This window comes from Plectropomus leopardus, chromosome 4 (genome assembly GCF_008729295.1).
Source record: "Plectropomus leopardus isolate mb chromosome 4, YSFRI_Pleo_2.0, whole genome shotgun sequence".
NCBI classification, from domain to species: Eukaryota; Metazoa; Chordata; class Actinopteri; order Perciformes; family Serranidae; genus Plectropomus; species Plectropomus leopardus.
This window is the reverse complement of record NC_056466.1, coordinates 22,767,823-22,787,466: the sequence shown is the minus strand read 5'-3', so window position 1 is coordinate 22,787,466 and position 19,644 is coordinate 22,767,823. Positions and strand designations below refer to the sequence as shown.

Here is a 19,644-nt window from a genome sequence, read left to right as displayed (position 1 = left end):
AGAGAGTAAATTTGCTAAAAAAAAAAAAAAATGCAATTACTCCTTTGTAAAAAGTAAATAAACAAGCAGCGCTCATACTGCCCACACATCTTTTCAGTGAATACACCAGCATACACAGATATACTATGTACACTGGCCTTCTGTACACAGACCACCCACACACACACACACACACACACACACAAACAGAAGTGGAGGCAGAGTGGAATTTGAGAAATGTAAGTCACACACATTAGTAAAGCTCGAAACATTTAAATCCTCCCACAATGCATGTCAACTCCCACTCTGATAAATTATATTAGAAAGCCTTTGTTATGTAGTTTTAAGTAAGTAGTAAGTATTTACCAAAGTGTAATGAAATCCATACTCTACCTTAAAGAAACATATACAAACTGCATAATATAAAAGACAATATGTGCTAGATGTCCTCTGATAGTAGGTGACTTTGTCGTTTCCAGAAGGTTGTTTGACGAGGTTTTGACCTCACAAGTACAATAAAATTATTTCATACAAAAGATTTTTCCTGTTGCTTCACCTCTCCTGCTGCCCCTGGGTTGTCCTTCACTGCTCCTCCCAAAACAGGCAGCGTTTTCCCTCCTGGTGGAGATGAGCCCGCGTGCAGCAGGGAGCCACCCACCAGGAGCAGCAAGCTGGCCCCCCAGCCCAGGTACAGCGCCGGCCCCAGCTCTCTCTTTAAAGGCGCTGCGACGTTTGGATCATAGAAGTCCCTGATGATTGCATGAGCAGTCCAACAGATTGGTATCAAGTAGGCCAAGCCAGCCACAAGAAAGAAAACCCCCGCCACCCTAGCCAGCCGAGCTTTGGACGCCTGGTTACCATCACCCATGCAGTGGGTGCACTTGGCCCCGGCCACCCCGAGCATGAGGGCCAGCAGGCAGAGGAGCAGGGAGAGAACAGTGAGGCCCCGGGCAGCTTGGGCAGACAGGGGCAGGGCCAGAGTGGAGTCATAGGTCTTGCATTGGATCTGGCCTGTGGTCTGAGAGAGGCAGTTCATCCACAGTCCCTCCCACAACACCTGGGCAATCACCAGCTCTCCACCCACGAAGGCTGACACACGCCACAGAGGAGCCGCACACACCAGAGCCCCGCACACCCAACCCAGCACAGCCAACACCAAGCCCAGCAGCTGAAGACCTGTTGATGCCATGGTTGCTGAAGAAACACTCTCAATGTCAACAAAATGTTCCTGAAAAAAGATTTTTCTTGTCTTTCTCACTGGAAGGTTATCAAGCACTCAGTAGATCGCACACACTCTTCAACAAGTCAACGCTGCCCACAGTTTATTCATAGTCATGAAGTCCAGTGATTATGAGTTGCTGAGATGAGTCCCCTTCTTCTTCTCACGGTCCTTTCTTGTTTAACACCTGCTGTTAAAATGACAGTTAAAATTAGTACAACATATACAGCAATGGTGCAACGTAACAGTAAATACAGGAATGAAAGTATAAACCTTCTGAAATCTGAGCAAAATGGCTTGATGTCAAAAACATGGGAAGAAGGCAATGACTAACTTAACAAGATATTGCCCCAAAAATAACAAGAAATTAATGAAGTTATAAGACAATTAGCAAAAAAAAAAGTGTAGCAAAAATGAAACAAGAAAAAAAGGGAAAGTGAAAATTTTATATATATATATTTAAATACTACAAATATAGTTTTGTAAAGGTTCTCTATTTTTATGATGTCTAATAATGTGTAATGTGTAATAATGTGGTTTAATTAGAAATCAAACCAATTTTCCCAGATTTGAGGGGTTTAAATCCTTGTGAAAAGCATCTGAACGCATCACAACGAAACTGATGCTGATCTGGGGTCTACAGGGTTAAACCTGCTCCAGCTTGAGCAGCTCTTCCACAACCCCAGCAAAATGAAACTCTACAAAACTCACCTTTCAATCACTAATAAAGCAACCAGATGTCCACAGGCCGGCGTGTTGATGATCCTTTGTGAGTTTCTTGGCGGCGTAGTGGTGTGATGTGAGTAGCTGGTGTCTTTCTTCTGTTATGACTGAACAGCTTGTCTCTCTGGATCTCATACACAGGGGGTGTGGGAGGGCAGCTGTGTGTAATACTGCATATTAAACACACACACACACAGCTAGTTATGCAAAAAATGACAGCACAAGGACACTTTGTTACAGACTGTTGATTGCTACCATGCTGTCATTTCTTGGAGTTGGAGTGGCCATAATGAGGCAATAGATGGAGCCGGGGTGGAGAAAGCTGAGACCTGAAAAGCAAAACATTAAACAACCTAAATATGGTATTGTCATACAAAATACCAACAGAAGTGGAAATGGACTCTCAGATCAGTGGGAAAAAAAATGCATTCACTATTGCGGCTATTTTTGTGCCACTTGAGTGTGGACACTTTGACAGGATGCAGTTTTGCAAATTAAAAGTTGCTCTGTGAAGCCACTAGATGGCATTATGTTGTCACCATTCTCACACACTCTTCAACATCCTCTCTTTCCAGGTGCTTGGGCAAAGTGTGGTCATTATTTGCATTCTGCTCATTGCAGAAAGAGGTGTTCGGGTCATTAACTGCCTGGCAGGATTTCTGTACTTTACTGAGGCTGGCAGCAGAGTGTGGGATCAAAGTGCACTGGGTTTTGATTACTGCAGTGCAGGCTGATGGGCCACACTTGTTGACATGTATATATTTGTGTCCCATGCCCCAAAGTGGCCATAAAATCTGTTGATGCAGGTTAATGTTATTCTTTTTTAATGTCTGTGTCTCATCCGCACAGTTTTTCAGTGTGCAATATGATGTGGTGACAGCGGCATTTCATTGTGCGGTCCTGTATAATGCCAATAAAAATAGGCTAAACCTTGAAACTGGACTATTAACAGTGGTGGATGAAAGCTATATTTGAGTAAAAGTACAGATGTTTACCAAAAAAATGACTATGTTGGAAGTTAAAGTCACCTGTTAGAATATTACTTGACTTAAAGTCTTAAAGAATCTAATATTTACTGTACTCAAGTACCAAAAGTCATTGTATTACAGTAAATGTACTTAAGAATTGAAATTAAGACCACCTCACCACCTCAAAAATTGTGCTTAAACAACACTTTAAGAACAAAAAGGTCTTCTTCATAACTTAAAGGATTTAACAAAATACAGTTTTCCATTTCCTCTCATTCCTTAAATTGTCTGTTCATCCCCTCCTCCCTTCCTTCTCTATTTTGTAGAAACTCAAGTACTTGAGTGTAGTGGAATAAAATTTAAAGTTGACAGAAATATTAAAATTGTTGTTAAATATAAACACTCCTAAAAATACTAAAGTACTGTAACAAAGTATTGTTACATTACACCACTGATTATCAATGCATGTTACATATCATAGAGAAGTTAGTATAGATCTCAAGTTTCTGTCTGCAAAAAGGAGATGCAAATGAGTAATGGCACCAAGTATTCTTTAAGAGTGTGTGCCAAAGCGACATTTATGGCCGTTGTCTACTTTAGCGTATGATAACTGTACATGTAAGCTTTCTGCAAGTTGTAGTTTCACTTTCCTAGAAACCACTGAGGTGGGGAGAAAGGGGAGGAGCTAGCAAACAGAAGATCCGAAAGAAAAGATTTAGAAACACACACACAGATTTCAGCTTTGACTTGTTCCCTGGTATGTTTTTCACTACATCAAAATGGGTTTAAGTTCAACTGAAGGTGAGTGTTTTTACTTGTGTTTGCATATATTCAGGATTTCTACACTCCTTATGTGAGCTGACCCAAAAACCCCACAAATCAAAAGTAACTTTCCTTGGATCTTTTTCTGTCCACAGACTCACACAGCTCTCCTGTTGTCAGAGACCTGAGGATTGTCCTGCTGGGGAAGACTGGATCAGGAAAAAGTGCAACCGGGAACACCATCCTGGGACGAAAAGTTTTCACCTCAGAGATTTCTCCGTCTTCTGTGACAAAGACGTGTGAAAAACAAACAAGCCACTTTGATGACAGAACCGTGACTGTGGTGGACACCCCTGGTGTCTTTGACACATCGAGAAAGGAAAACCAGCTGAAAAGTGAAATACAGGAATGTATGGCGCTGTCTGACCCTGGACCCCATGTATTCCTGCTGGTGATCAGACTAGATGTGAGGTTCACAGAAGAGGAGAAGAATACCATTGAGTTGATCAAGAGCAACTTTGGAGAGGAAGCGGCTAATTATACACTGGTGGTTTTCACTCGGGGAGATGAGCTCCAGGATAAATCCATTGGTGATTATTTAGACCAAAATTCTGAACTCAAGGAGTTTGTTAATGGCTGCTCAACTGGATACACTGTTTTTGACAACACACGCATGGAAAATCGCACACAGGTGGCCGATCTTTTTGAAGTAATAGATGAGATAGTGCAGCTAAATGATAACTGGTATACCAGAGGCATGTTCGAAGAGGCCCAGAGAAAGAAGAATTCAAAGGAACGGTGGAGAAAATGGGGAGGCTATATGAACACTGCAGGTAATCATTTGTTTGGGGCAGCAGTGCTCACAGCTGTCCCTGTAGCTGGTGCAGGTTTGGTGGCAGAGGAAGCAGCCCCTGCAGCTACTGCTATTTTTGCAGCAGCTACATCCATGAGAGCGATTTCAATGGTCGCAAGTGGAGGGATTTCTAAAGCCATTGGCTGGTGGATGAAACCTAAAACAGACAGCTGAGTCATGTCAAGGCATGATCATTCAGGCAACCCTGAAGTCATTCCACTGATTTCTTTTTCATACATGAATCTGTCCTTTTTGTAATTTTTTATTGCATTTATTCATTTCGATCATATGCATCTTAACTTGCCTGCTTTAATGATAAATTTACATTTTGTGACAAATCCTTTAAATGTTGATGCTGTACACTCTTAAGCTGAATATCATTTTGTGTGGAGAACACTATTGTAATTTATTTGTTTTGTGGTTTGTAAATAAAATGAAAATATGTGACAACAATATCAAAAAGTGTCATTTGTTGTTGTAGCAAAATACGTTAAAATCCCAGTCAAAAGACTCAACACTAATGCTTGTTTGAGATAAACCTTGAAAGGTTGAATTCATAAGAGTCACCATACCATATGTTAATAAATTAATGACGTCATCCAAGAGGGGAAAAATGCATTTTTCAAATCATAGGAAATAAAAATAGAGACATATTTACTGCTGCTTTTAGTGATTTTCTCATTTAACTTTTAGCAAAAGAAGTGAATAAGAGCATTATCCAAAATGAGTTACTTTGAAGGTATAAGAAATATGAGTATATTACATACACAATATGCATGATAAAGGAAGACAAGGACATAGGTTTTGTTTCAACATTGAAGAAGACATATTAAATGGGGGTCCTCAACAGAAACTTTTGTGCACCATACACTGCATTTTCTGCCTTCTGGTGAATACTTTTGCTCCAGTTTGTTCCTTTTCTGTATCAATTTATAATGTAAATGTCTTTAATTTTGTCAAAAATATGGTACTCGGCTACTTTCATGTTGAAACGGATGATTCATGTTGTCTTCTTTTTTTCATTATAGCTTTACAGTTACATCACTCAGATTGTGCACGTACAGTGTGACAATTTGTAGATAAATTGAAGTTTGTGGGGTTTTTTTCATTTCTTCATTCTACCTTGTTGTGTTTTTCAAAGGTCTTTTTTTTTTCAAATTTAAAATTTCCCTTACACAACTTTTCAGAGTGCATTAAGGGCAGCCATTGCACTTCATTGTGCACACCCACATTGCATAATACCAATACAAACAAACCTTGAACCATCATTATCAAAGAAATGGACACATCATTCAATTAGTCAACTAGATCTCCAAGTCAGTGCCATGTCTGGTTTAAGAGTTGGTGCCAAAACTGAGATTAGGGTTTCACCCGCTTTGGCATGCAACAAGTCTCCATCTAAAATATTTTAATAATGTTTTGAACCTCACACAAGAGCTTTCTGCAAGTTTAAGTTTCACTTTCCGGGAAACCAATGGTGGGCAGAGAGGGGAGTAAGTTTCATTTCTGTGGAAACACTGATGGTTGAGAGAGAGAGAGAAAGGGAAGGGGGCGGATAACTGGACCACAGAAATACAGATGAATGGAAGCAAAAAGCTTAGAAAAGTTGGAAACACAAAACAGGTTTGACACTTTTTTCCTGGAATTTCTGTCCTTACCGCAAGATGGATCTGAGCTTCACTCAAGGTGAGTACTTGTGTGTGTGTGTGTGTGTGTATATTTGCAGGATTTCTATACTCCTTATGTGAGCTGATGCGAAACCCACAAATTCAAATTCAAATTAACTTTCTCTCCATCTTATTTTTGCACAGACTCACACAGCTCTCCTGTTGTCAGCGACCTGAGGATTGTCCTGCTGGGGAAGACTGGATCGGGAAAAAGTGCAACGGGGAACACCATCCTGGGACGACAAGCTTTTCCCACAGACATTTCTCCATCTTCTGTGACAGAGAAATGTGAAAAAGGCACCAGCCGCTTTGATGACAGAACCGTGACTGTGGTGGACACCCCTGGTGTCTTTGACACATCGATTAAGAAAGATCAGCTGAAAAGTGAAATAGAAAAATGTATCATGCTGTCTCTCCCAGGACCCCATGTATTCCTGCTGGTGATCAGATTGGGCAGGTTCACAGAAGAGGAGAAGAATGCCATCAAGTGGATCAAGAGCAACTTTGGAGAGGAAGCGTCCAATTATACACTGGTGCTTTTCACTGGGGGAGATGAGCTCAAGGGTAAATCCATAGGTGATTATTTAGACCAAAATTCTGAACTCAAGGAGTTTATTAGTGGCTGTACAGCTGGATACACTGTGTTTGACAACACACGCATGGAAAATCGCACACAGGTGGTCAATCTTTTTGAAATGATAGATGAGATAGTGCAGCTAAATGATAATTGTTATACCAGAAGCATGTACGAAGAGGCCCAGAGAAAGAAGAATTCGAGGGAACGGTGGAGCAGGTGGGGAAACACTATGAACACGCTCAGTAATCAGTTGATGGTGGCAGCAGTGCTCACAGCTGCACTTAATGCTCCAGCAGCTGGTGCTGCTGCTGCAGCAGCGACATCCATAAGACCAGTTTTAATGGTCGCAGGTGCAGGAATTTCCAAAGCGGTCAGTTGGTGGATGAAACCTAAAACAGACAGCTGACTCATGCCAAGATGCTTCAGACAATTGTGAAGGCATTGTGTTGACTGCCTTTTCATTTAAATTCATATTTGATTTTTTTCTTTATTGCATTTCTTTATTTCATTTATTAGTCATAGCTTGCCTGTTTTGAAACATAACTTCATTGTTTAGGACAAATCTTTAAATTGTTGATGCTGCACACTTTTAGCATAAATATCATTTTGTATGGTGGACACTAATGTGATTGTTCTGTTAGAGTAAAATAAAACAATATCACAACTATTTCAAAAAATGTCATTTGCTATTGTACCAAATTCTTTATTACATGAAAATCACATTTACTAAAGCATAAATTCCTACAAAAGCTTCCAGGGCTCCAAACTGCTGCTTTTTGGCATTAAGCACACGCATATTCAAAATACTTGGTATGTGAAGGTATTTAACAAGAGATAAGCTGCAAAGACAATACAGAATCACACTCATCACAACAGAAAAGTAACTTCCTGTCTTCCACTCTCCAGCACTCATACTGTGATTATTTCAGCATGGTTAGATCCAACGGACAGGAACAATTGTTACTGTGCACATTATTTTGGGGTTATTTTAGTTACAGAATACTGTGGAAAGATGAATAGTTTCACATGGTAATTCAAAATTGTTATTTTGGACTTATGGAGTTCATTTGCATTATGTCATACAGTAATCATCCCTTTATCAGTACTTAAGTTATTGTTTTGTTTGTATATGTTTATGTGTACCTGTAAGATTACAAACTAACTCTACATAAAAGTGGGATTTTTGTTGGGTTTGCTGTTTGTGGAGTTAGGTGCACAAGTCACTTTACACTCAGTGACTTTACACTTTAAAGCAGTTGTAGTAGCTGAAATATCTACCTTTAGCATTTCATCCAAATTCTAAATCGTAGTTTATATATTAATGCTGTCACGGTTCCTGCCTCTCATCCACCTCCTGCCACTCTGCCAGTGTTTTTCCACTCACCCTCTCTACCGGCTAGCCACGCCTACCTCCTCTGCCACCTCGTCTCACTCACCTCTCAGCTGCAGCCTATCAGCAATCAGTGCCTGATAAAAGCCTCCTCAACACACACACACATCGCCAGATCGTTCTTTCGCAGCATGCAAGACTTTCCAGCGTTTACCTGCCTGATCACACGAAGCCGACCCTGCCTGTCCCCGACCTGCTCTACAAGCCTGCTCCCTGGAGAACCTACCTGCCTTCTGTTCCTGACCACGTGCTCTGCTTCGGCGTTCCTGATCCACTTCGCTGGTTACGAGACCTCCGCCTGTCCCCAACGACCCTTCTGCCTGCTCCCCATCGGCACTGCTGCGTTTACGGACTGCTCCGCCGGCTACGAAATCTCCGCCTGTCCCCGACAATCCTTCTGCCTGCTCCCCATCGGCACCGCTGCATTTACGGACTGCTCCGCCGGCTACGAAATCTCCGCCTGTCCCCGACCACTCTTCTGCTCTCTCCTCGACGGCACCCCCACACGTGTCGCCGATCCAGTGGACGACGGGATTTCCTCCTCGAGGGCGTCGAGTGCAGTAAGCTCCGTTTCTTCCCAACGTTTATGCACCAGAGACTCTGTTTGGGCGTTCCGCTCGAAGAACGGACTATTGCCATTACTGTTTCACCAGCATTGGTGCATTTTCTGTGTTGGTTTAAATAAACGTCATTACCAACTAGAACTGTTAATCGGTGTACTGCATCTGGGTCTACACCTCACCCGTTACAAATGCAGCTGCCACCGCTGACTTACATCAAAAAGTTGACCCATAAGTAATATGGTAATACTGCATGCCATATAATTTAAATGTTCCGTTTTGTTTATTATATCATGGAAAGTACAGTGTTTAATATCTGACACCATTATTCATTATCCTCTCAGATTTTGAGTCCTTGAAAACATCAGCAAAACCTCCTGTATACTGGACAAAGAAATAAGCCTTCTCTTTTCCTTTAAATATAATGCTGCACAGAGAGGAGAAGCCTTATGGGTCAAAATCCTAATGTGATAGATACAAATATGAATTATTTTTGCATAATGTGGTGAAAAAATACACTGCACAAAGAAGCCAGCAAAAATGGACAATTTGAAAGTGAAAACTGCAAATATTAATAATTGTAAAAATTCATTTTTCCCACTTGTGTGTTACCATTATGTATTATGACTTAATCTGAAAGATATGCAAAATGTCTGAAATAAACAAAGGAAGCTAAACACCGATCAATCGTGCATTTGCTAAACCCACATGCCACCTTGCACTCATTTCACATTACGAGAGGGAATCAGCAGTTAAGTTTGACTGAAATCAACAAACTGCAGTCTGAGATATTCTACAAAGAGTTTGTGAATAAAATGGGATTCAGCTTCATCACTGCATTTAAAAGCTGAAGTACCCATACTTTGACCTGTGTCTGACACAGACTGGCCTACATTTCACCATTTTAAAGTTTCTTTGTCATGCTACAGATGGTATGTTGTGGCAGGGATGTGGTGGCAGTGTAGTGAGCAGTTGCTCTGTTAAGAATGCTTCCTTAGTGAAATGTGATCGCCCAGCGGAAGTTTACCATTGTCTCTCATTTCCTTTAGGGAAGTGAGCTTGTAATGTTGCTAATAATAAAGTGAAGGAAGCAACACATCACAGTTTAAATAAGTAACAGTAATTGACCTGCATGAACATTTTATTTAAGCAACTTCAAGTTATGAAAGTATAAACTGTGCAAACATGTATACAGACTTTATGAGATCTATAGCACAATGTGTTGAGACATTCTTAAATTACTCACAACCCGGTCGCTGGGAGAAAATGTTGCCATTGTACATTTCGGCAAATGTTGTTCCATGTTTCATGTGTATCATATTAACGTTTCTAAAGTGACGTATAACTTTAAATTTGTCATCTGGAGATGGAGAGGATGGTGGATGGTGGATGGTGTGACACCTAGGTGAGACCAAGCTCCAAATCATTGCAGACCACTGTTTGAGACCAACAAGCAACTACTTTGTACACTGGTTCTGATTTTGCAAGTCATTGCTGTGTTTTCAGCGGCTTTTGGGCACCAAATATGGGTGATTTAGGAGGCCTGTTGTTGTGTTCCCAGCAGCTTCTTAGGTACAAAAAAGTGGTTGTTTTATCACTACTTTTCTTGCTGGGATTGTACGATCCAAACTGGCTAATTTAAGCCCAAACATGACCATAACCAAGTGAATTTTGTGCCTAAACGTTACCACAGCATTGCTTGAATGTTAGGTTTTGATGTATCTGCTACATAATATTTTTTCAAATGTATAGGTGGTTTGCAGAAATGTACAATGCCAACACTTTTTTGACACTGTTTCTCACAAGCCAGAAAATACTAGTTCAAGTAAAACTCATGATGTTGGTTTCATATGAAAGCTTCAAACAATAAATGAGTGAAAAGAAAACAAACAAAAGAAAAGAATTGCATTTCATACCGTTTTTTTACTGTCAGCATTAAATTCACATCTGTTATCGTAATCTTATGACAAAACTTAATAATTTTGGGAGCACAATGCAGAAAAGGCCCAAACAACATCATTCACTGATTGGTTATAAACAGTAATAATGTGTGCAGTACTTTGACTGTATATTCAGCGTCAAATATATGCAGATGGATCAAAATGTCCTTGTCACTAGCGTCCATCTAGTTATACCGGAACATTTGCTTTGGCTTTGCATCTTATGCCCTTCCATATGCAAAAGGCAGCTAAACCACATAACACTCCCAGGACGAGCACAGGAGCTCCTAGAGCCAGAGCCACCACGGTGTCGGCTCCCACCGCTATGACCACCCCAGCCAACACCAACAGAACAGCCGCAGCCGAGGCAACACGTATATTCTTTCTTTTCGCCTTTTTCTCCTTTTCTCTCTCTTTCTCTTTCTTCTCCCTCTCTGCATCCCACATTTTCCTCTCCTCCTCTTTCTTCTCTTCCTCCTCTTGCTTCCTCCGCTCCTCCTCCTCTCTCAGTTTCCTCTGAGCTTTCTCGTACATCTCATTGGTGTAGTGTTTCCCCCCGTTCTCCTGTATCATTTCCTTGATCATGGTGATCAGCTCTTTAACCTGTACTTGGTCCTCCGCATCGTTGTTGTTGAAGGCATGGTACCTGCGACCAAACGTAATAGAGAGTCTCCGCAGCTCCTTGCACTCCTTCAGAGCATTGTCAGCTTTGGCCTGATCTTTGCATGTAAACAGCATGATAGTGTACATGGAGGCATCGTCGCCAAAGTTATCCTGGATCCACTTCACGGCATTTCTCTCCTCCTCTGTGAACCTTACTCCGAGCCTGATCACCAGCAGGAAGGCGTGAGGGCCGGGCACCGACATCGTGACGCACTCCTCTATCCTGGTTTTTAATTCTTCCTCTGAGATGCCTGTGTCAAACAGACCTGGAGTGTCAATCACCTGGACCACAGTGCCGTCCACTTCTCCGCTCTGTGTCTCACAGTGTTTGGTCACAGACACAGGGCTCGGGTCCTCTTTGAAGGCCGCTCTCCCAAGGATGGTGTTTCCTGATGCACTCTTACCTGATCCAGTCTTGCCCACCAGGACTATCCTCAACCCTCCGGACAAATCCAGAGCTGTAACAGCAGAAACAAAATTAATGTTGAGCACAAGGCAAAAGTGAATCCATTCCCTTCTTTTTTTTTTTTTTTCTCTTTTTTTTTTGGCATGTTGGTTTGCAGTGAGTACTCTGATTTATGGGCACCACTTGTGTTGCATAGGTTGTTAAAAAAACCTCTTTGAGTGGTGTAAATATCCTTCTAAATTGTTTTTTCTTTTTAATTATTTCTTTAAAGGCTACCTGGAGAGAATTTGAGAACTATTAGCACTATGGAGCAACGTTTTTGCATGAGGATGCACATGGACAACATTTCACTGATCAACCGATTGTGGCAGTAATGGGCAAAGAAGTAAAGTATGTGCCGACAAAGGCACAGAAAAAAAGAATGCTTCAAGCTAGCAAACATGGATGCTAGATATAATCCGGCCAGTCAGCTTTACCGCCAGTTTACGCCAGGTGGTCAACTGTGGGACTGTGGTTAAAAAAAAATCCTGTGGCCCAAAAAGTATTGCAAAGGAGACATCCATAAAAATGTTTATAGAAGAACTCAAACAGCAAATAAGGGTTATTATTCCTATATTGTGTTTTTTCAAACTATGGAGGTAAAACTTCAGCTTATTAAAAGTATTTTTATGTTTGTGAAATAAGGTTGACATGGTTGTCACCTCAGTGTAAATCTTATGGGCCAAATGGGATCGTGTGGGTGGGGTCAATGGAAAAATCATGATAACTCATGTGCTTGGCTTAGTGATTTTACTTCAAAGGACTGGGTGCCATGTGGCAGTCTAAACACTCTCACTCCGAAATCATCAAATAAAGAAGGCAATACTGACGCACCAAGGCGCCCTTAAGCATTGGTACGAGATGCAGTAGGCAGCTACAATATTTGACTCTCTGAGTAACTGCTGTAGTATAATGAGTGAGAAAGTTATGAATGACATGAATTCCTTAACTTAAAGTTACAAAGTTGGTTTTAGGCCAGTGAGGTTACTGTTGTCAGTTTTAGGGAAAGTTCCAGGGGAAAGTCTTGCGTTTTGTGACTCATCCACCACTCCAACTGTTTAGCAAATGATGGCTTCCTCATTTACAACCATCAGTACATTGCTCATGTGATCGCAGCTTCCTTCCAAAACAAATAGGTTATGCACAAATTAGTGGCTCATCTTTGCATGGGAGCAGCCTGCAGTGTTTAACGAACTGGAATTGACAATGTTTTGGGCAGTCTGGTATCCAGTTTTTATCATAATACATGCATGATGTCAACCTTGCACAAAGAAAATATTGTAAACATTGGTGTTGCAAGTGAGGAAACACTTTTAACACACCTCAAGGATAGCAAAATACCCGTAATGTTGTCATAACTTTGGGCAACTTTTATCCCTCAGGAAAAGCGTTCAACCACTTACTGTTTGGAAAAGAGCTGCTGGGCAACTGGAACAAAATGTGTTTATATATTAATTATTTTTACAACCACAGACATATGTTTTTTTGTCAAGAAAGAACCCCTTTATTAATGACTTAGTGGCATAATACTTATTTTTAAGTGCAAGAATATATGTTAAAAAGGTTATTAATTAGCTCTGAAGTCTGCAGTTTTGTTAAAGAGTCATTAACTAGGGTTTTGTTGGCATTTTCTGATGAGACATAAAAAAAGAGCAGCTATAAAGATATGTCAATAAATACTAGAAAATAAAAAACACCAGACAAAGGAGCTTTTCTCAACCTGGCAACCCCAATTTTGTTACTGATGCTGAAAGCGCTAATAAACCCTGTATTTACATTAATAAAGCCATTAATTTAAGCCTTTATAAAGTTTTCCTAGTTAGAAGGTGGTATACATTTATAGTATGTCTAATTTAATGAGAGAGACAATGAATGAGCATACCGTCAAAGTTGTTGAGACCACACCCATCAGACCGAGGGAGAGTTTTCTGCTTCTTTTCTCGTAGTGGTATTGCTGTTATTTTAAATTATACCATTGAGACACAAAAGAAAATACACTATTAGTCACTGACATCATTATCAAGGTCTACATTTTTACGATTTCCCTCTTTTGCTCTTTCCAGTGTCACAGTGTCACAGCAAGTGTAACATCTTACAGTATTTAAGAATAATGCTGTTTTGTCTTTTAACACAAGTCAGATAAATCATCTTACCTTCAGCCATTACTTCAGATTCACCTTTTTCCAGTTCCCTGGTGGCCAAAGCGTTGTTCCAGGCCTGAGTTGTGAACTCTCAGAGGCTCTGTGGCTTGACTTTGGACATTGATTTTCTGGGAAACTTCTGGAAGCCTGGCCTGTGCATAGGGGGCTTCCTATTTCCTTGTATTGTCTTTGGTTTACATCTGAAAACCTGCGTCCCTAAAGAGGCTGTCCATAGCTCTGTGGATATGCTGATCAGGTTTGTGTATGGGCATGGCTGGTTTGTTTTAGAAAGTGCAACACGAAAACAGCATTCATTTCAACCATTTTAATTGATATACATTAGGATATTTCACTGTAACCATGTATTGACGCCTGGTTGTTTAAAGTAAGGAAAGAAGAAAACTGCTGAAAACCCCCCACATCCTTTCACTGTTGACATCGCCCATCAAAACCTAAGTATTGTAAATATATCTGTACATTTTCAACAAACATACCAAAAATATGGATTACCTTTTAAAGCGTGCACCTATTTCCAATCTGTTACAAATATGTGTAGCTATTTCTCTTTCTAAAACACAGATGTATCTTGTACCCTAAAATGTCATCACCTTTAATTTTTTATTAGACATTTGCATGATATTTTGCCATAATTAGGATACGAATTGAAGTCACAATGGTCCAGACCTTCAAACACCAAAATTTTAATCCGTTTATTCCCTAGTCCAAGTTGATGTTTGTGCCAAATTTGAGGAAACTCCCTCAAGGTGTTTTTGAATATTATGTGCATGAGATTGAGATGGATGCAAGGTCACAGTGACCTTTGACCACAAAATCTAATCAGTTCATCATTAAATTCAAGTAAGCATTTGTGCAAAATTTAAAGAAATTCCCTCAAGATCTGATACAACACGTTAACAAGAATGGGACGGATAGACGGACCAAAGGATAGACAGACAAACAGATGGAAAACACAAAAACCTAATGTCTCTGGCTACAGCCATCGCAAATGCGAAGGCATAAAACTGAAATGAAACCAGTTATGAATGCCAGGAAAAGTAAACTGAATTTCAGACTTCATTGAAAATGTTTTTATCACACACCATCACATATTAACCATGTACACTGATATTTCACTGACAGGATTCTTAGTAAAGGCAATTACTTGCTTCAAGCTCAGCAATCATTTATTACTTCTTTTGTCTTTTTGTCAAAGGCCCCATAACTACATGAACATATTTACTGTGCAATTACTAGTCCAAGTGCTCCACCGATTGTCATGGCAGCAGCATATGAGGGATTAAATACTGCTGTCCCAATAACTCCCAAGGAAGCATAAGCTAGCTTTTTCAACCAAGCAGCATATTCTTTCTCCTCTTTGATCCTTTCCCTCTCTTCCCTCCTTCTTCGCTTTTCCTCCTCCATCTTCTTTCTCTCTTTCTCAAGTTCCTCCTGGGCTCTCTGGTACATCTCACTGGTGTAGTGTTTTCCTCCATTAGACGTCACCATTTGCTGTATCTTATCCAGGAGTTCTCTGACCTGGAGTCTGCTCTGTCTCTTGTCATTGATGAGTGAATGGTATCGTCCTCCACAGTTGTTTTTCAGTCTTAGTAGATGTTTGCTCTCTGACACATAGTCCTCCACAGATTTACCATCTAGCAGGTCAGCATGTGTAAACAGGACAATCGTATACATGGAAGCGTCTGAGCCGAAGTTGTCTTGAATCCACTTCACAGCTGCCTTCTCCTCATCAGTGAATCTTGACTTCAGACTGATCACTAACAGAAAAGCATGCGGCCCAGGAACTGACTTCTTAATACACTCCTCAATTTTCACTTTGACTTCTTTTTGGGTTTTGTTTGTGTCAAACAAACCTGGGCTGTCGATGACAACAATCTTCCTGCCGCCATCCCTTACCTCTTCTCTGTGACAGCCTTTAGTCACAGATTCAGGTGACATCTCCTCTTTAAAGGCATTTTCTCTTTCCAGGATGGTGTTTCCAGAAGCACTCTTTCCTGATCCTGTCTTTCCGACTAGAACGAGTCTCAGGTCTTCCCGATGTGCTGAATCAGAGGGCAATCAACAAGAGATTGAGTCAATAATTAAATGGTAAAGGGACTGCACTTTTCCAGTCTTTGACCACTCAAAGCAATTTTACACTACATGTCACATTCATTCATTCATTCATTCATTCATTCATTCATTCATTCATTCATTCATTCATTCATTCATTCATTCATTCATTCATTCATTCATTCATTCATTCATTCATTCATTCATTCATTCATTCATTCATTCATTCATTCATTCATTCATTCATTCATTCATTCATTCATTCATTCATTCATTCATTCATTCATTCATTCATTCATTCATTCATTCATTCATTCATTCATTCATTCATTCATTCATTCATTCATTCATTCATTCATTCATTCATTCATTCATTCATTCATTCATTCATTCATTCATTCATACATACATTCATTCATTCATTCATTCATTCATTCATACACTGGTGGCTACATACATGGTGCCTCATGCTACTACAATGCTAGGCTTTTTCACTTTTGCAAAACAGTGTGCCTTGGTATTTATTTATTTATTTTTGATCATGAAATATTTCTGTTTTAAAGCAAAGTCTAACCTCCCCCTGATTTTTTGGTCATAATTGTCCTTTGATCAAAGCAGCACTCCTCCTAAGCCAAACTCTTTTATAGATATTTCCATTTTCAATGTCTATAGAGCAGCTCCAGACTGTATAATTATTGCCATCAAAATTTGAGTTTTAGCACCCTAGTTTTTGAAACTGAGTTGTTCATTTCTATTAATATTTTTTGACTGTCATAGACCATAGGAATAAAATGTAATCAATACATTTTGAAAATGGTTAGTTTCCTCTCAAGAAAGAAAAAAACATAGTTTGGAAGTTGAATTTCTTAAGGTTCTGTTGCTACAGTTCACTGATTTTTTTAGATCACATACCTTTGTGTTGATTTTGGCAGTGAGCACAGTCACCAAATAATGCAACCAGCACAAGCAGGGTCAAACCTGGGATCCAAGTTTTTCTTTTCAACATCTCTTAATGTAGTGTACTCTCTGTCAAAAACAAAAAATAACACACAAGAAATAAATAAAAAAGAAAGAATTGAAGCAGGTAGAAATTAGATGTATTTTTTTGGTTTGTTTATTTTGTTTTTATTGGAGACCCTGTTCCCTCCCACAAGTGAAGCTATACAGCAGAGTTTCAGGAGCCGGACCACACCTCTACTGCACCTCTTCCAGCTTAAATATCCTCCTAACCCGATCTCCCCCTTTCATTCTCGTTATTCTGCACCCCTCCCCTCCTCCCTCGATCTCTTTCCTTTTCCTCCTTCTCTCCGTAGGGCCCTCGGGGGTCTGTCGTGCCCGGGAGCCACAGCGGATTCCCACAGAAGCTTCCCCACACCGCACTCAACCATTCATTCCAATAATTCAACATCAATGTTTATACCAAATCTACATTCACGTCAATAAATTGTTAAAACGAATTCCTATTGAGGTGTGGTCCTTGCTAGTGAAATAACCCAAACAAATTCAGGGTAAAGTGACAGCTTGACTCCCAATATGTTAACACAAGCATCGAGGTTTCCAGTGAAAGTACTGCACACAGTCACACAATGTTCAGAGGAGTTGGGCATACAGGAGGAAATAAACCAAAACTAACAACAAAGCTATCCATCACAGCTTGTAGCAATTAAACATTTGATCAGAACAGAAATTTTCGAACAAAGCTCTAAATAGTTTGGCTGAATAATCAAACAATGTAGGCAAATCAATCCTCTGACATTAGAGCTGATATTTTTACTGTACCTGTGCAAAGTGTCTTTCCTCAGCTGTCTGATATTTTGGCAAGTGAGGAGACTTTTTTGTAGCACAACAGTCAGAGCACACCCTCTGTTCAAACCAACACTGACTCTGAACAAGTTTAATCACATCCAAACATTGCATTCGCATCACTGAGTCTTGTTTCATTTCCCAAGAAAACAGAAGTTAAACAACAGCAGCTGAGAGAGGAGAGAGCCATCCATGCCTCGGTATTTATTTATTTATTTTTGGTTATGAAATATTTCTATTTTAAATCAAAGTCTAACCTCCCCCTGATTTTTGGTCATAACTGTCCTTGGATCAAAGCAGCATTCAGCACTATGATTGCATTTCCTTAATACAATCATACATGCTGAAACCTTTCAACTTTAAAATGAGAAAAGAATTTCAGCTGTCGAAACCTGCACTTAAACTAAAGTACACTAGAAAAATAATCAATTTGTTTTAACTCAAAAAGACGTGTCCAGGCGGCCTTAAAATATCAAACTGACTGAATGTGAGAACACAAGTTGAGGTAATTTCAGAATTTAAGGTATCCCAGACATTAATTTTTTTAAGATAAAACAAATACTTTATTTATTTATTTGAACTTTTTATTTATTCAACACAAATAGAACACATAGAACACACAACACAGAGGATATGTTCACAATAACGTTTACATACTTACCGTAGTTTTGGCAATTTCATGTCCATATTCAATACTAAGTACACATCTTCAATGGTAATACATTTTTCAAAAAATGTGTTTAATTTTTTTTTCTGTCTTCAAATAACAGCAGAGTCTCTATGTTGCTTTAAAAATAAATTCATATGCAGAAGTTAATGCATAATCACATTTCTTACTTTAAAATTGTAGCTGCTTCGGTATCATCTGTGAACATACGAAAAGCTGTCCAAGCTGATGTACAGAAAAACAAACAATGAATACCAAGACACTTAAACTGAAGTTACCACTTTTTATTCAAGAATAGTGGGAGCCCACAATCAGAAATGATTTAATGATCAGCAAAATACATTAGATTTTTCACATTTTTGACGTTAACCACTGCATCTTACGATATACCTCAGGCAATTTAATTATATTTTTTCAAGCACTTGCATTTAATGACAAAATTCTTTTTAAACTCACATTATTTACAATAGAGAGATGACAGGAAATGACGACTTAATGAGATTGAAATTTGCACAAAACTAAATAATTCCTTTGACAGGGATTACATACAGGCTAAAGACATATTTCTTTAATGCAAGCACAATAATGTCGACAACATCCAGGATATGAAGTTTTAAGAAACGCTGGGACAAAAGGGAGAAAAAGGTTAAAGGTTTAAAGAAATGCCATCACACTAGGGATAAAAGGTTCAAGATATTTCAGTTTATCAGGGAAAACCTGCTCAAGACATGCAAATCCAATAGCTAAAAAAGGTTTAAGATAGTTAAGTTTACCAGGGAAAAAAGGTTCAAGAGATGCCATTTCATTAGGGATAAACGGTTTAAGATATTTGAGTTCATCAGGGTAAACAGTTTCAAGATATTCCAGTACAATAGGAATAAAAGGTTTCAAATATTTATATTCATCAGGGAAAAAAGGTTCAAAAGATGTCATCTCATTTGGCAGAAAAGGTTTAAGACATGCAAGTTCATCAGGGTAAACAGTTTCAAGATATGCCAGAACAATAGGGATTAAAGGTTTAAGATATGTCAGGTGATCAGGTAAAAAATTCATTAAACCTGATGTGTCAGTTGACTGTTTTACCAGTGTTTGGCAAACCAGTGCCACTGTTTTTTTCCATCGCCCTTCTTCCTTCTCCCTGTTTGTCTCCTCCTCTTCAAATGTTTCCCGATCTCTGTTAGTGCAGTGTTTTCCTCTGCAGTCACTCTTCACTGCCT

General features: G+C 39.6%; 4 protein-coding genes across 4 annotated transcripts; 1 reads left to right on the top strand and 3 right to left on the bottom strand.

Annotated features, from left to right (window-relative positions):
• Positions 1-68: 68 nt before the first annotated feature.
• Positions 69-1,357, bottom strand: LOC121941799 (claudin-9-like). Its single transcript, XM_042484675.1, has one exon. The coding sequence runs from the start codon at positions 1,166-1,168 to the stop codon at positions 506-508; it is 663 nt and encodes a 220-aa protein (XP_042340609.1). The 5' UTR covers positions 1,169-1,357; the 3' UTR covers positions 69-505.
• A 2,206-nt stretch (positions 1,358-3,563) lies between these two features.
• On the top strand, positions 3,564-7,425 carry LOC121941664. The gene is made up of 5 exons (XM_042484491.1): positions 3,564-3,690; positions 3,807-4,673; positions 5,990-5,997; positions 6,106-6,190; positions 6,316-7,425. The coding sequence occupies exons 1-5, from the start codon at positions 3,669-3,671 to the stop codon at positions 7,152-7,154; spliced, it is 1,821 nt and encodes a 606-aa protein (XP_042340425.1). The 5' UTR covers positions 3,564-3,668; the 3' UTR covers positions 7,155-7,425.
• A 2,396-nt stretch (positions 7,426-9,821) lies between these two features.
• Positions 9,822-13,991, bottom strand: LOC121941797 (GTPase IMAP family member 7-like). The gene is made up of 3 exons (XM_042484672.1): positions 13,900-13,991; positions 13,629-13,700; positions 9,822-11,759 (listed from the first exon to the last, which is right to left on the bottom strand). The coding sequence occupies exons 1-3, from the start codon at positions 13,907-13,909 to the stop codon at positions 10,828-10,830; spliced, it is 1,014 nt and encodes a 337-aa protein (XP_042340606.1). The 5' UTR covers positions 13,910-13,991; the 3' UTR covers positions 9,822-10,827.
• A 969-nt stretch (positions 13,992-14,960) lies between these two features.
• On the bottom strand, positions 14,961-17,906 carry LOC121941798 (GTPase IMAP family member 9-like). The gene is made up of 3 exons (XM_042484674.1): positions 17,737-17,906; positions 16,870-16,983; positions 14,961-15,947 (listed from the first exon to the last, which is right to left on the bottom strand). Exons 2-3 carry the CDS (start codon positions 16,961-16,963, stop codon positions 15,124-15,126), a joined length of 918 nt encoding a protein of 305 aa, XP_042340608.1. The 5' UTR covers positions 16,964-16,983; positions 17,737-17,906; the 3' UTR covers positions 14,961-15,123.
• Positions 17,907-19,644: the final 1,738 nt, after the last annotated feature.

Bases quoted from the DNA above. Each gene is read 5' to 3' on its own strand.
- LOC121941799 (XM_042484675.1), bottom strand. From the start codon at position 1,168: ATGGCATCAACAGGTCTTCAGCTGCTGGGCTTGGTGTTGGCTGTGCTG.
- LOC121941664 (XM_042484491.1), top strand. From the start codon at position 3,669: ATGGGTTTAAGTTCAACTGAAG. The intron at 3,691-3,806 runs GTGAGTGTTTTT...TTCTGTCCACAG, and splicing joins GGGTTTAAGTTCAACTGAAG to ACTCACACAGCTCTCCTGTT. The intron at 6,191-6,315 runs GTGAGTACTTGT...ATTTTTGCACAG, and splicing joins GGATCTGAGCTTCACTCAAG to ACTCACACAGCTCTCCTGTT.
- LOC121941797 (XM_042484672.1), bottom strand. The intron at 11,760-13,628 runs GTATGCTCATTC...CTGCTGTTACAG, and splicing joins TGGTCTCAACAACTTTGACG to CTCTGGATTTGTCCGGAGGG.
- LOC121941798 (XM_042484674.1), bottom strand. From the start codon at position 16,963: ATGTTGAAAAGAAAAACTTGGATCCCAGGTTTGACCCTGCTTGTGCTG. The intron at 15,948-16,869 runs GTATGTGATCTA...CCTCTGATTCAG, and splicing joins CTGCCAAAATCAACACAAAG to CACATCGGGAAGACCTGAGA.